General features: G+C 44.2%; 1 protein-coding gene across 4 annotated transcripts in view; it reads right to left on the minus strand.

Annotated features, from left to right (window-relative positions):
- Positions 1-13800, minus strand: part of DNAJC6 (DnaJ heat shock protein family (Hsp40) member C6) — a 51125-nt gene that overhangs the window by 3988 nt on the left and 33337 nt on the right. For all 4 annotated transcript variants that reach the window (XM_071810066.1, XM_065842523.2, XM_065842522.2 and 1 more), the window contains 11 exons: positions 13232-13426; positions 12729-12846; positions 11450-11529; positions 11091-11284; positions 10918-10998; positions 9437-9868; positions 6962-7111; positions 5562-5630; positions 4630-4764; positions 1596-1856; positions 1083-1228 (listed from right to left, as the gene is read on the minus strand). In XM_071810066.1, the coding sequence (XP_071666167.1) occupies positions 1083-1228; positions 1596-1856; positions 4630-4764; positions 5562-5630; positions 6962-7111; positions 9437-9868; positions 10918-10998; positions 11091-11284; positions 11450-11529; positions 12729-12846; positions 13232-13426 (1861 nt within the window). The remainder of the gene's footprint in view (positions 1-1082; positions 1229-1595; positions 1857-4629; positions 4765-5561; positions 5631-6961; positions 7112-9436; positions 9869-10917; positions 10999-11090; positions 11285-11449; positions 11530-12728; positions 12847-13231; positions 13427-13800) is intronic.

Below are 13800 nucleotides of genomic sequence, written 5' to 3' on the forward strand. Positions count from 1 at the left end.
TTATAAACTGGGAAAACTACTGCGCACTTGATGGCCTGACAGCTGTCCGGCTTGCTTACAAGTGGCTGACATTTGTGTTCAGCATGATTGCTGGCACACATTTTCCAAACGTTAAAACCTTTCCGCAAGGTTTTAAAAAAATAACATTTAAAAAAAAAAAAAAAAATCACTTATTCAGTTTTCTAGAAGTTTGCTTGGTTTTTGCTTAAGCTTTTCCTCTCAGTTCTGTATCCTACTGTAATTATAATTTGTAATTTCATATTTCAAATGCAGAGCAGAGTGGACTGAATGTCCTTCCTTTCATAATAGATCTGTGGTTTGGCAATTTGTTAAGGAGAGATGAGAGAATTCCAAAGCAGGCAAGATTAATGATAGAGGACTAGTTCAACTAGCTGTGCCTGCTAATCAGAGCTGGCGCAGCGCTGACAGTAACAGTGAGCAAGCCACTGTTTTCCAAAGTCTGGTTTAGGACAGAAATGTAACCCTGGAATCTTAAATCTATTCCAAATGATGTTCACAGCTCCGGGGAAGACACGAGAATTTATTATATGGGCAAACAGCAGGAAGTTCTCACTTTCTGCCCGAAGGCAATCTTCTGATGGTAAGAACATCCCTCCTTTCACCAAAACCTGTGTTTGGCAGAGATGGTCACTGCTCTTTCATCTGGTTTATTTGTCAGAAGTGATTTCAGAACAGAGTTTTAACAAACTCACCACTTTCTCTAAGTAGTATCTCTCATTCTGATTAGATAGTGGAGACTGGCATGTGAATGGGGAGCGCAGCAGTTTCTGATGCTACCAAGTTTAGACACCTACTGTGTGGAAAGCAAGTGGGAGAGACAGCACACAGTCTTTGGGATCCAGTGATGCTGCAGAAGCTGCACACTAAAGTAGGAGCTAAACCAGGGGGACAGCCGCTGGCACTAAATGAGCTCAAAGATTTGCTCAGCTGCTGGCCACGTGGGACGGCTGGTGGCTCATTGCCCGCTCCACCTTCCAGGGACAGTGTTTCAAGCAGCCTCCGGCATGAGAACAAAAGACACATTGAATGCTTTTAAGAGCATAAAGAAGAACATTGCTTACTTTTAGTTTTTCAGGGTCCATCTCCTTAGCCATTTCTTCTTTTCTCATTTCAGCTATTGTTTTGGGGCCCTTCTTGTCCTTGTGAGCATTAAAACCTTGACCAGATAATAGATCTTCAAAATCCGCAGACACTTTTGGTTTAGAATCTTGTAAACCAAAAAGATTTGAAGTTGTTATCAGAACACAGGTTTATTTAACACTTCTACCCAAGCCATCCCCCGCACTTACCACTATAACAATCTCCCAGTGCTAATGAGCGCAGGTTTTCACTAAAGACGTATAGGCTAATGTTACTTTTGAATTATTATTATTATTATTGCAGCCTAGGTAGAATACAGGATTTCCAAAATATTAGCACACTGTAGAGTCTAGGACAGGACAACTAGTGTTGAACTTTATATATCATCAAATGATCAGCATGACACTTGCTTAGACTCTAACCTGTTAAGCTGTTTGAGCATCAAAGCAACAATCAGAGACAACCTTTTGGATGCCGAGCTCTGAAAAGCTTACCGACGTTAGCCGGTCCTTTTCCACGCTCATTTTGTGCTCCCGGCATTGCTGAGAAGCTCACGTTGTAATTGGGTTTGTTCTGGGGGGAGGCGTGAGGGCCGCTGGGCTGGGCTTTGGCCTGTGCCTGCTGCCAGCCATAGCCGCCTCCTTGCTGCCAACCGCTGCCGCCCATGGGCTGTGGAGACGGTCTCTGTGGCGAGGGGGGAAATCCTCCACCCATGCCCGTTGGCGTGGTCGGTTTACTGGCAAATGAAGGGCCTCCTGCAAAATACAGGGAAACGAGTGATGGTGAGTATTGGCAAACACAATCCGGACTTGTCTTCCAAAGAGGGAACCTCAGCACCCACCCCCCCTTCTATTTTCAGCTCTGCCACAAACTTATTTTTGCAATATCAGGCAAAGCCCTTCAACTTCCCTATCGCTGCTCTGTAAGCTGCTTAAAACACAGCACCTGCCTTTGAAGGTTGCACAGGAGTCAGTGTAGCAGCTCACTGGGAACACTGGTGCAGCTAACGGGGAACCACAGCTGCTGTGCCTTACGGTTGGCAACATCAGGTTGACATATGTTGAAATAGTATCTCCTGATGCTGTGCTGATGTAAGACTATCCCACAGAGTTGTATGTTTCAGCACCTTATTCCTTCAGGGGATGCTTCTCTGGCTTGGTTTGTGGTGGGAGGAGTGTGATGTTAATGTTTTATTATTTGGGACTAACATCCACACTCAACTTTGAGCTCTGAACCATGTCATGGAAACTGGATCACAGAATCACAGAATCACAGAATTGGCTAGGTTGGAAAAGACCTCAGAGATCATCAAGTCCAACCCTTGGTCCAACTTCAGCCCATTTACTAGATCATGGCACTAAGAGCCATGTCCAATCTCAGTTTAAAAACCTCCAGGGACGGTGAGTCCACCACCTCCCTAGGCAGGCCATTCCAATGCCTGATCACTCTTTCCGTAAAGAACTTCTTCCTAATATCCAGCCTAAACTTCCCCTGGCAGAGTTTAAGCCCATGTCCCCTTGTCCTATTGCTAACTGCCTGGGAGAAGAGACCAGTTCCCACCTGACTATAACTTCCCTTCAGGTAGTTATAGAGAGCAATGAGGTCACCTCTAAGCCTCCTCCTCTCCAGGCTGAACAACCCCAGCTCCCTCAGCCTCTCACCATAGGTCATGTGCTCAAGTCCCTTCACCAGTCTTGTTGCTCTTCTCTGGACCCGCTCCAGCACCTCAATATCCCTCCTGAACTGAGGGGCCCAGAACTGAACACAATACTCCAGGTGTGGCCTCACCAATGCAGAGTACAGGGGAAGGATCACTTCCCTTGTCCTGCTGACCACACTATTTTTGATACAGGCCAGGATACCATTGGCCTTCTTGGCCACCTGGGCACACTGTTGGCTCATGTTGAGCTTGCTGTCAATCAGTACCCCCAGGTCCCTTTCTGTCTGGCTGCTCTCCAGCCACTCTGTGCCCAGCCTGTAGCGCTGAAGGGGGTTGTTGTGGCCAAAGTGCAGGACCCGGCACTTGGCCTTGTTGAACTTCATCCCATTGGAATCAGCCCATTTTTCCAGTCTATCCAGATCTCTTTGCAGAGCCCTCCTGCCTTCCAGCAGGTCAACACTGCCCCCCAACTTGGTGTCATCAGCAAATTTGCTGATGGTGGTCTCAATCCCCTCATCTAAATCATCAATAAAGATGTTAAACAGGACTGGACCCAACACTGACCCCTGGGGGACACCACTAGTGACTGGCCGCCAGCTAGATGCAGCCCCATTTACCAGCACTCTCTGGGCCCGGCCCTCCAGCCAGTTCTTAACCCAGCAGAGAGTGCACTTGTCCAAGCCATGGGCTATCAGCTTTTGAAGGAGTATATTATGGGAGACAGTGTCAAAGGCTTTGCTGAAGTCTAGATAGATCACATCTACAGCTTTCCCCTCATCCACTAGGTGGGTCACCTGATCATAAAAGGAAATCAGGTTGGTCAGACAGGACCTGCCCCTCCTAAACCCATGCTGGCTGGGTCTGATCCCTGGTCCATCAAGTGCTTTTGACTTAGTCATGAACAACAAAAATGTGGCCAAATATCCTGTGGATGCCAAGTCCTTTGTTTTTAAACTCCATAACTTTGCTACAGAATACATGTTTTAAAAGCACCTCGATAGCTCTGACATGGGTCTTGGCAGACTTTTTATTTTGCTCCTGCAGAGCAGTTAGTGATCCAGCAGAGGGAACTGGGAAACCTAATTCCAGGACCATGCTGGTACTGACGCAAAGGAGAAAACAAGCATCAGACAGAACCACAATGGCTTACAAAAAGCTGAGGGCAGTGACAAAAGGGAGGGGGAAAACAAATCTATTTACCAGAGTCACAGAAGCTGACATGCTGGGTTTTAAGAAAAACATAAATGATTTGTCAGAACTGCCTTTCTAACACTGGAGTCAAGGGTCTGCTGATCATTTTCTGAGACAAAACAAGGAGAAAATATTCATTTAAGCAGTCAGACAAGCAGCCCTCTGTAGCCAGGTGCAAATGAAAATGGGTTCAGACTACTCCACCTTTAGACAGAACTGCAAATTAGAGGCAGATTAGTGATGTCCCACAGGTTTCTTCACAAAGGACAAAAATGAGTCAAGACTAGAAGGAAATGATTCCTCAAGGACCCCAGAAGCTTTGGAGAGCCAAAGGCTGCTCCAAGGTCTGTTCTCCAGTCACAGTTAAATGCGGAGCATCCTTTGCCAGAGACTGTTCAGACTTACGAGACAGAGGTTATGCTTTACAATCCATGTGGTCTACTGAGGTCCCAGCAAGTTGCTAGCAGGTTTTTTTTGATGGAGGATCAGTAAAAGCACAGATTTGTGAGAGCTTACAGAGAAATCAGGCAACAGGCAAAGCTTGAAAGCAGCACTGGCATGCAGGTAGACTGGGAGGGCCCACAGAGCTCTTTGTCACATACTAGGCTGTTCATCCTCTATCTCTAAAACAAAGCTGGTAATTTCTATTTTTATTTTTTCAAAGAAGGGATGCAAACCTGCTAAACTCGCTCCAAGAGTCCCCAGGTCAGCAAATGGATCCAGTGTTTGGGGTTTAGGCTGGTGAGTGGGAGTGCTGTGGAGGGATCCTGTAGGACTGGTGGCAGCTGACTTACTTCCCATTCCTAGGCCACCTTAAAAGGAAAATACATACATATATATGTGTGTGTGTGTATATATATATATATATATATACATAAAAATAAAAGAAAAAAATAACTCAGTTTTTATCTCTATTTTTCATGAGTGCAGCTCTTACCCAGTGCTCAGTCGCACGATATTAGAAGACTGCTGTTAAAATTAAGTGTATCATCGTCAGGTTCCTAAGCAGTCTTAGCTCAGCATTGGCCCAGACTAGTTGCACGCCCACTCACAATTAGGCTCAGCAACAAGAATGTTCCCTAGACCGTCTGCGGTGACAGAGTAATTATAACAAATGGATATATTTTAAGAACTAGAAGCCTTCACAAAGCAACTTTTGGTAGGACATACATACTCTCCCCAGATTACAAAGAATCATGCCATTATTTAGCGGTATCCCAGAATGCAAAGCACTTTCCAGGTCCTTCTCGTAGCCCTGTGCTGGAATGAAACGCAACTGTGTATGTAGACCCTCACCAAGCTCCTGTCCCACCTCAGACCCTGGGTTCTTGAGGAAAGTTAAAGCCAGATTTTTTTTTGAACGGAAGGAGCTTGGCAGCCTTTAGCCAGATCCTCACCTTGAGGACTGCGAGACCAGGACAACAGGTGCAGAGAAGGCTGACAAATCTTGATTGAAGTTTTGTTGTATTAGTCAAAGTGCTAAGCAGCGGAAAGTGGGAACCTGTTCTCTGCAGTCACTGGTAGCATTTTCCCTCTGCCCTTCCTCTCTCAGGGCTCCTTAAGGGTTTGTTTGTTTTTTTTAAATGTCCTGAATTTTTATGATACATACCTGGCTTGTTGGGCCAGTCCCAACCACTGGCAACATCTGGTTGTATGGAAACTGTTGGTGTGCTAGAAGCTAAGCAGAACGATTACATATAAGTATCTGAAAGTAGTGCAGCAAAAATAACATAATCCAGTGCATACAAAGAGCAGGGGCAAGGAGCAGGACAGACAATATTGTGTCCATCTACCATTTGCTAATTACGAGTGAACTTCTCCCTCATGATAGGCATGACAAATTTAATGGTTTCTTTCTGATCTGATACTGTACAGAGGCAATTGGGCGAGGTGGATTTACAGGGTTCATTTTGTGATAGCTTTGGTCAGAGGCTTTATGTATTTATTTATAAAAACTTTACCACCAGAATAACACATGGGCTTTTGTGTTTCTGAATACGTCTCAAACCCAAGCAAGTACTCTACACGCAAAGGGCAAGGATGGAGAAGACAAATTCAGCAAAGCAGCTCACACAGATGTGAACCAGAAAGAACACACGCAGTCCTTTCAACCCTGTATCAAATAAAGCCTGTGCGTCTACGCAGTCCACCCTGCCAGCGTTTCATTATCTGCAGATATCAGCGCTGTAATTTAATACCTTGTCCTGCTGGGACACCATTTAAATTCCTTTCATTAGTGCAGCCAGCTCCAAGTGCGACCCAACCGCCTTATTCACAGAGTTAATATCCAACACCCGAGCTTGGCAAAGCAAAGACGTGAGCAGTGCCAGCAGCACACTAGTTCCCCCCTTTGTCATTTTGGCTTTCCAGCAAGACTGTTGTGCCCAAGGGAAATGTGTTAGATGATCAGACACAAATTCATATCTGAATGTGTTTCAGACACTGTTACAACATTAAATTTTAGCATGGAGGGGGAAGGGGACAACTAAGGAACATTTCAAACACAGAGAAGAAAAAGTCCAGGAAAGAAAAAAAAAAATCCTTATATTCAAATAAGAGCCAAATTCAACTGTGAATTTGGCCAGAGTTACTATCAGGGCTAAAGAAAGCAGATGCCTGTAACTAAACTCACCAAAGGATGTGTGTTTTCTCTAGCAGGCTTAATATGCCATGCTCTATTTAGCTCAATTAATGGTAGTTTGGTTCAAATAAAACCTCATAACCACAGGAATATGCAGGCAGACATTCTTCATGGTCTCTTTTTCATGTACACCAAATGGCTTATTAATTACATATAAGACTTGAGTAAAACTAGTCTCATCCTACCACACTTCAAATTATGAATATGCTTTAAGTCTGGAAAGAAAAAACTCTTTCCTGTTTCATGGGGTTTCTGTGGTTTAGAGTCATTTTATGGTAAGCATCAATTTGTACTTAATGGCTCCATCAGTATTTAAAAGCAGCATTTCACATTTATTTAAATACACTAGAAGAGCCTCTCTTTCTTACCCATGTGAAAGGGATCGCTGTGCACAGTTGGTGAAGGACTCCTTGCTTGAAGGAAAGGATCGCCAGGGACAGCTGATGAACCAAGAAAGGAACCCAGGAGGTCTGGACCAGTTTGCTTAGGGCTACTTCCAAATGGATCAAAGGCAGTGGCTGTAAAAAAACATTTGAGAAAACTACATCATTAACTTGTACAAGAAATGTGCTTCAGAGAAAAGGTACTGGTGTGTGGAGAAGAAAACCTAATATCTGCAGATACCAGATAGGAGACAAATAAGAGAGCAACTGAAAAGTATCAATACTCTACTCAAATTCTAGGGGACCTGGAGAGCCCTATGACTTGATCATGGCAACGCATTTGTTGATCCCATCTGTCTTTTTCTGAAGAGAGGGGTTGAATTTAGGAGCAAAGTGAGTAGTTAGACACTTGAGATGATGTTTCAACGTGCACATACTGCCAACACAGAAATGGATGCTGAGGGACAGCCTGGAGCTCCACGTTGGGGCCCTTGTGCAATTCCTGCTTCCTCTCAAGAGCTGAACGCAGTCCAAGATGATTTTAGGCTGTCAAAGGTTATAAATGTCGAGGGTAAAAGGACCATCTTTTAGAAACAGATGTAGAAAATAACTGGTATCTTTCCTACATAGCATCACTTGTTACCAAAATCCAGCTAATTCTCAAACTCCGTTTTTGATCAATTTGTTTAGCCTACTGTCTTTCATGTAAAAAACAAAAAACCAAAACAAACTACCCACACAAACCCAAAACAAAACCCCCAAAATACCCCAAAACAACAGCAAAAACCACAAATACTACAAAACACAACATGAAGTCACTCCAAGTCTTATTTGCCAACAAGTTTAAGGTAGAGAGTATCCTGAACAGAGCTGCAATATATACTACTGTATGAAAGATACAATCCTGAGAAGCTATACATTGTGGTTTTGATACTCCTCATTACTTACGTTACTCATTGTTTAGGATACTTAATAAATTACTAGTCTTTACTCATCTTGCAAGCTCTTATTCTTGCTTTTTCATCTTGGGACAGTTGAGCTGTGTGATAATGTTCTTTTCCCTTTCAAGCACTAATCTGGCCCCTGCAAAGCAGCATCACACAACTCCTGCTGTTATGCTGCTCAACAATGACATCCAGAAATCTTTTCCTCTGCCTTGTGAGAGAGAACCTTCCCCATTTACCAATGGCCCAATGTTTTTTCATTAAAACCTGTACTCTTTTCACCTCTCCTGCCTCCTGTCCTCAGTCTCCTCCTCTTCCCACCCTTCGCAAGTCCCAGTACAAGGAGATTTTAACTGCTCCTGTCCATTTCACTTGGAAAAGCACCATCGACAAATCTGGTGTTCAAGTGTAGTAGTAGACAAACCTCTCTAAATCCACTGTTTTTTTTTATTCTAGCTGAGAAAGGACTCAAGAAGACCCTTCAGAAATTGGCTGCATGGCCATCCTGCAGTAGGTGCTACTGGTGCCAGCGCCAGCATCACCCAGGCCTGTGCCTCCTTAACAAAATTTTAAAAATACCATTTCTGTACAAGAAAGTTGGCAGGTATTGCAAATGCTTTAAGTTATTAGTTGCTGACAAGAAGTTAAGTAAGCCTACTGTGCTCCTTGAATCAAGTATGTGTTGACAACGTCAGCTCTTAAACTGTAACATAAAGGATTAGGACAAACTGAACATGGGGAGCTCAGTGCGGTGCACCGACCTGCCCCCAGATCTGGCCACTTGTTCACATTTTGCCTTTGGCCAAACTGATGGTCTATTCCAGAGGCCCTCAGGGAATTTGAGCAACTTGTATTCGGCTCTTCACCTGTTCACTTACAAGTGATCTTCACTTGCTCTCCTCTGTTTACTTAACCCTCCAGAAGATCTGTTTCTAATAGTTATTCAACCCTTCCTTCTGCCAGCCTCATCTCAGACTGTCTTTGAAGAAACAAAAGATCTTCTCATATTGCCCATTTGGTCTGCAGAAAGACCAGAAACAGCACAACTTTCATAGTCCAAGATCAGTATCATAGCTCCAAACCCACTAAAGTTAGAGAAGTTAAATTCAAACTGCTATGAGTCTACCCAAAACCTAAGAGGTTCTTTTTTTCCATGTGTGTTTTTTGGTTTTGTTTTAAATGAGTACACATTCTCCTTATATACATTACTGGACACATACTGAGAGCAAACCTGATGATCTCCAGTGGATGTCAACATAAAGAGCCAGCCAAACACTTGGGTGAGCTCCAGTGGAGACTTTAGGGAACAAACTAGACAATCTGGTTTGTTTTCTTGACTGTGAAGATGCACCAACTCCTGTCTCAGAGTAGCAGAGCTGGCTGGTCTCCTGGGATCCCTCACAGTTCTTCATTTTGGTGAAATGAGTGTACCCAAGAGGAACCCAACAGCCCTGAGCAAATCACCCAGCTGGGATTCTCAAGCCCCAAGCCACACACCAGGCACAGTCGCTATTACCTTCTCCCATCCTCGGGGACGGTGACGGGGATGCCGAAGCTGCGGAACGCCGAGGAGTTGACTGCACAGATCCAGGTCCCCCCACTGGGAAGACCTCCTCAGCAGCAGGCTGTCCGCTTTGGCTCTGGGAACCAAACAAATCGTTCAGCAAGTCTGAGTTAGAGAGGGCAGCAGTGGGCTGCGAGGGAAAGCTCTTGCTCATAGGGCTACCGTCCAGGCCCAGCAGGTCCACGTCTTCAGGCGGAGGTGGTGCCGGAGGTTCTTGCTGCTTTTTGCTATGTTTTGGTGTCCCGTGAGGTTTGTCACCGCTGGCATTACTGTGCTGACTGGAAAGGGACAAGAGTTCGTCATCTGACTGTTCGCTTTCCTCATGGACCAACGCTGCTCGATCCTCTGAGGTGGGGTGAGAGCTACTTTTGTCAGATTTCTGATCTAAATGATGATTAAAAATAAAATTAGGTAGCTGTTAGTTTTGTCATCACAAAGGTCCCATAAAAGTCAGCTTATACGCAGAACAAAAAGCTACTGAGAAAACCACAGCAGCATTTTGCTGGATTTTAACATAAGAGTCCTTTGCAAAGATTAAGTTAAAGTCTCTGCTGGCCTGTATCATAAGGAGCCAGCTTTATTGATCAGGAAACACAGAGAGAGGTTAATTGACTCTCCTCAAGCCTGAAGAGCCAGCAAGTGTACACCCACAGATACAAACAGAACAAGTTTCTGGGTCAGGACTGAGGATCCAGGACGATGCCCCATCCCTGGAGACATCCCAGGCCAGGCTGGACGGGGCTCTGAGCAACCTGAGCTGGTGAAGTTGTCCCTGCTCATGGCAGGGGTGGCACTGGGGGAGCTGGGAAGGTCCCTTCCAACCCTAACTACTTTATGATCTCCTCAAAATCCAGGCAGAACAAGGCTCATTGTAAAGGAGCAGGGACATAAGCCGCCATCCTCGCTGTGCCCACAAGGATCTCTTACACCAGGTTGCTACCCAATGTGGTGCTGATCCAGAGGAGAAATGTTGCATTTGGCAGCACCATGAGATTTTCAAGGCATTTGACGCTATTAAATGGCCTCTCAGGTATACACTCTTGGTGCTAAATCCACATAGCACTTTATATGATGTGCAACATGAGGAAAAAAACAGCTTAAATTTGATTTTAGCATCAAGCAGGCCTTGAGCAAAGCTTTAGACTAGAACTATGTCAATGATCTTAGAGGTTTTTCCCAACCCAAATGATTCTACGATTCTATGTACAGCACAAGTAGGAGATGTTTGATGAGGGTGGTGTAGGAAATTAATTCCCACTCAGTTGCAACATAAGGGTGTGCCCAGCAATACGCTGAGATCTAATGGGAAAGACATGTTACAATCAGATCCTTCAGCCTGACTCTGTGCTCCGGGGAGTGTGAGGGGGGGGCAGAATTAAAAGTTGTGTATCTTGTTTGAAGCAGGTTTTTCTTTGAAGACCAAGTCTGCATACCTTGCCAGCTGAGAGATGAGAAGAACGCGCTCTGTCCAACATTTCTGATGTTATCCTGGGGTGAATCTGTGGGACCTCTACCTGCAGCACAGAGCACCAAAGAAATAAAATCAAGCAAAACAAAGTTCAGCATGCAGTAAGCATGCAAATTCAATAAATTTATGCAGCCCTACCTGCCAAAGCAAGAGTGTCCTGATGCTCCTGATGAGAGGAGAAGAGAATGGTTGGATTGATGTCTTTTGTTGTGAAGTTCTCCCATGGGGGAGTTAACTCAGTTTGTCTATCAGTAGACTGTATTTCTATCTCCAGTATAACGTGAAAGAGCTGAGGATATTTGTCTGGAGAGTCACAAGCATCCAGTTCAGGCCTAAACAGGGACAACAGTTGTACAGTTAAAACAGAAAGGATATTTCTGCAAAGCTATATGAAGTCTTTCAACAGATGCCTGCATGCATACTTTTCATCTGCAAATATTCTCCTTCAGCCTTTATAAGGCTTCGGGTTTGATTAATGTTCAACTTAAAATACTCACTTGGTGAATTTTAGTGTGGTTGTTCCCAGGGCTATGAATCCAGTATGAAATTGAATTTGGAATATTTGTGTGTTGGTCATCTGAAAAAACACAGAGCACCAGGCTGAACAAGCACTTAAATTAATGAAATTAAAGTGTTCGTTTATAGCACACACAGACAGTTAAGTCTACCTTACTACCAGTTACTATATAGACTAACCATAACTTCTACATAAGCTAATTCATTCCGGTTGTTCTACAGAATAGAGCTTCTCATTCTCAAACCCAAATATTAATATTTCCGAGAGCCTTCCCAGCCTTCATGTCTCTTCTTTCCCTGCGTGGCCTCATTTCTGGGATCAGTTAAATGAAACCGATATCTGTTTCCACTGAATACATTGGAGCAACAGGTTTGTACCCCAGGACAATCTAAGACTATTTCACCCGTAGTAGAGGCTTCAGTAAAGTGTCACCTATACAGCAAACTAGAGGAAAAATACTCATCGGTCGCTCTGCAACTTAAATACTAAGATTTTGAACATACTATCAGGAAAATTATCAAGATCTCAGATTAATTTCCCAGTTCCTCTTTCACAACCACAAAAGCCAGAGAACAGCATTTTAAAGCCAGCTCAAAGCCTAGATGAGCACAGACCAACAAATATTCCATCTTTCAGTACTGTTACTCTGTTATGTTATTGGGGTGTGCTCACTCCAGCACCCTTCTGTTCTCTCTCCTCAGTTTCCATTGTCTCTCAGTTCTCTGATCTGCAAGTATTATGAGGCTTTTTGGCTATGAAGAGGCAGGGTCTCTGACCAGCCTGCAGCTTAAATTGTCTTTCTCATCCTCATGACTGACCAATCCACATAAATCGCTTTTTTGCCCTAATGACCAAAAAAAGATGAAGGCTGCTCTACAGCAAGCAAAGCAGACACCATGCAGGAGCGATGGCTCAGTACCTCATTCTAATCTGAGCAAAAGAAAATCTTCCATCTTCTTAGAGTGCGTAGGTAGAGGCCTTGATGGTGGTTTGCCCTGAGCTGGTTACTGATGGTGAGTTTCTGTCATCTACATCTACCCCATCATAGACACCATCTCCATAGAGACCCCAGAGGCATCATGGACTTCTCCAAATACAGCTCTTTGTTTTCACTTGGCACTGCTCAAATTTCTGTTGTATCTACTGTCAAACAAGGAAACTTTCTACGTCACAAGTGCCATGTGTGTTCTCAGACCCTATATTTAGCCATGTCTTAGTATGTTGCCTCTACCATGCAAGAGAAGTTAAACAACTCCTACTTTTGCTTGAAGGCGGCCCCCAATGGTTGATCTCATGTGGTAGACAGAAACAACAACATCTCCATGGACAGTGGCTCCCAACGGAATTAGGACTTTCCCTTCTTGCACGCGGTATTCTCTTTGAAGGGAAGAGAAGAAAATCCACAGTTACGCTCCCTTCCACAATGCCATCACCTCCCAGCAACAATGTCAACAGAAAAGCCATAATCTCATTCAAACTGAGCAAACAGAGGTGCATTCAGGGCTCTGCTTAATGTTAGGCTTAGTTCAAACACAAACATTTCACAGGGGAAACCAACACAGCACTGAGCTATTTGAAACTTCAGGCTCACTCTGGCAGGACTTTTTTCCACACTAGGCACTAATTTTCAATTAATAATGCACTCCATCATTTGCCAGGCAGCCTGGCCATGAGTGCAGCACAGGCATTAGCCACGTTGCAGCAAAACGAAAGCCTCCTTGTGTTAAGCTCCTAAGGATGGCAGAACATGACAGCAACTCACTTCATTCTTTCATACTCCTGGGAAGTGGTGAGGATTCTGGTTTCTCCGCTGAGGATGTCACAGAAGGGCCGGCACCCATTTCGTTGCTTGTTGAAACAGGGGACTGGGCTGAGGGTGACGGACTTGATCGTAAGTGGTTTGCAGTGAGGAATGACGGGCTTGTCTGCTATTAGATCACAAATGTATCCTATGTACCTGCAAACAGAGAAAGTCATTACCGAAATCTCCATCCCAAGTGACTAGTTTTCATTCTGAACTTGAAGTCTACCTTGAAATCCAGTGAAAGTGGGATTCTTTCACAGTTCCAGGACAGGAGTTTCCATGTACTTCAGCATCCTCACAGCTGGAACAAAATCTATGCTTCTATTTCTGCTTAATTACAAGAATGAGACCTTAAGAGGAAGGCAGTCGGCCTTCAGCTCTGATCATTTCCCCTCACCTTTTAAGAGAGAAGGTGTTGAGCAATGTTTTTTCTGGTTTACTAGTAGCGGTTTGCCTTCTATTTACATGCACATAGCAGATTAATTACTTTGTTAGTCATGTACTGAAGGATCATTATTATTACATAT

This window comes from Patagioenas fasciata, chromosome 6, assembly GCF_037038585.1.
Source record: "Patagioenas fasciata isolate bPatFas1 chromosome 6, bPatFas1.hap1, whole genome shotgun sequence".
Classification (NCBI taxonomy): domain Eukaryota; kingdom Metazoa; phylum Chordata; class Aves; order Columbiformes; family Columbidae; genus Patagioenas; species Patagioenas fasciata.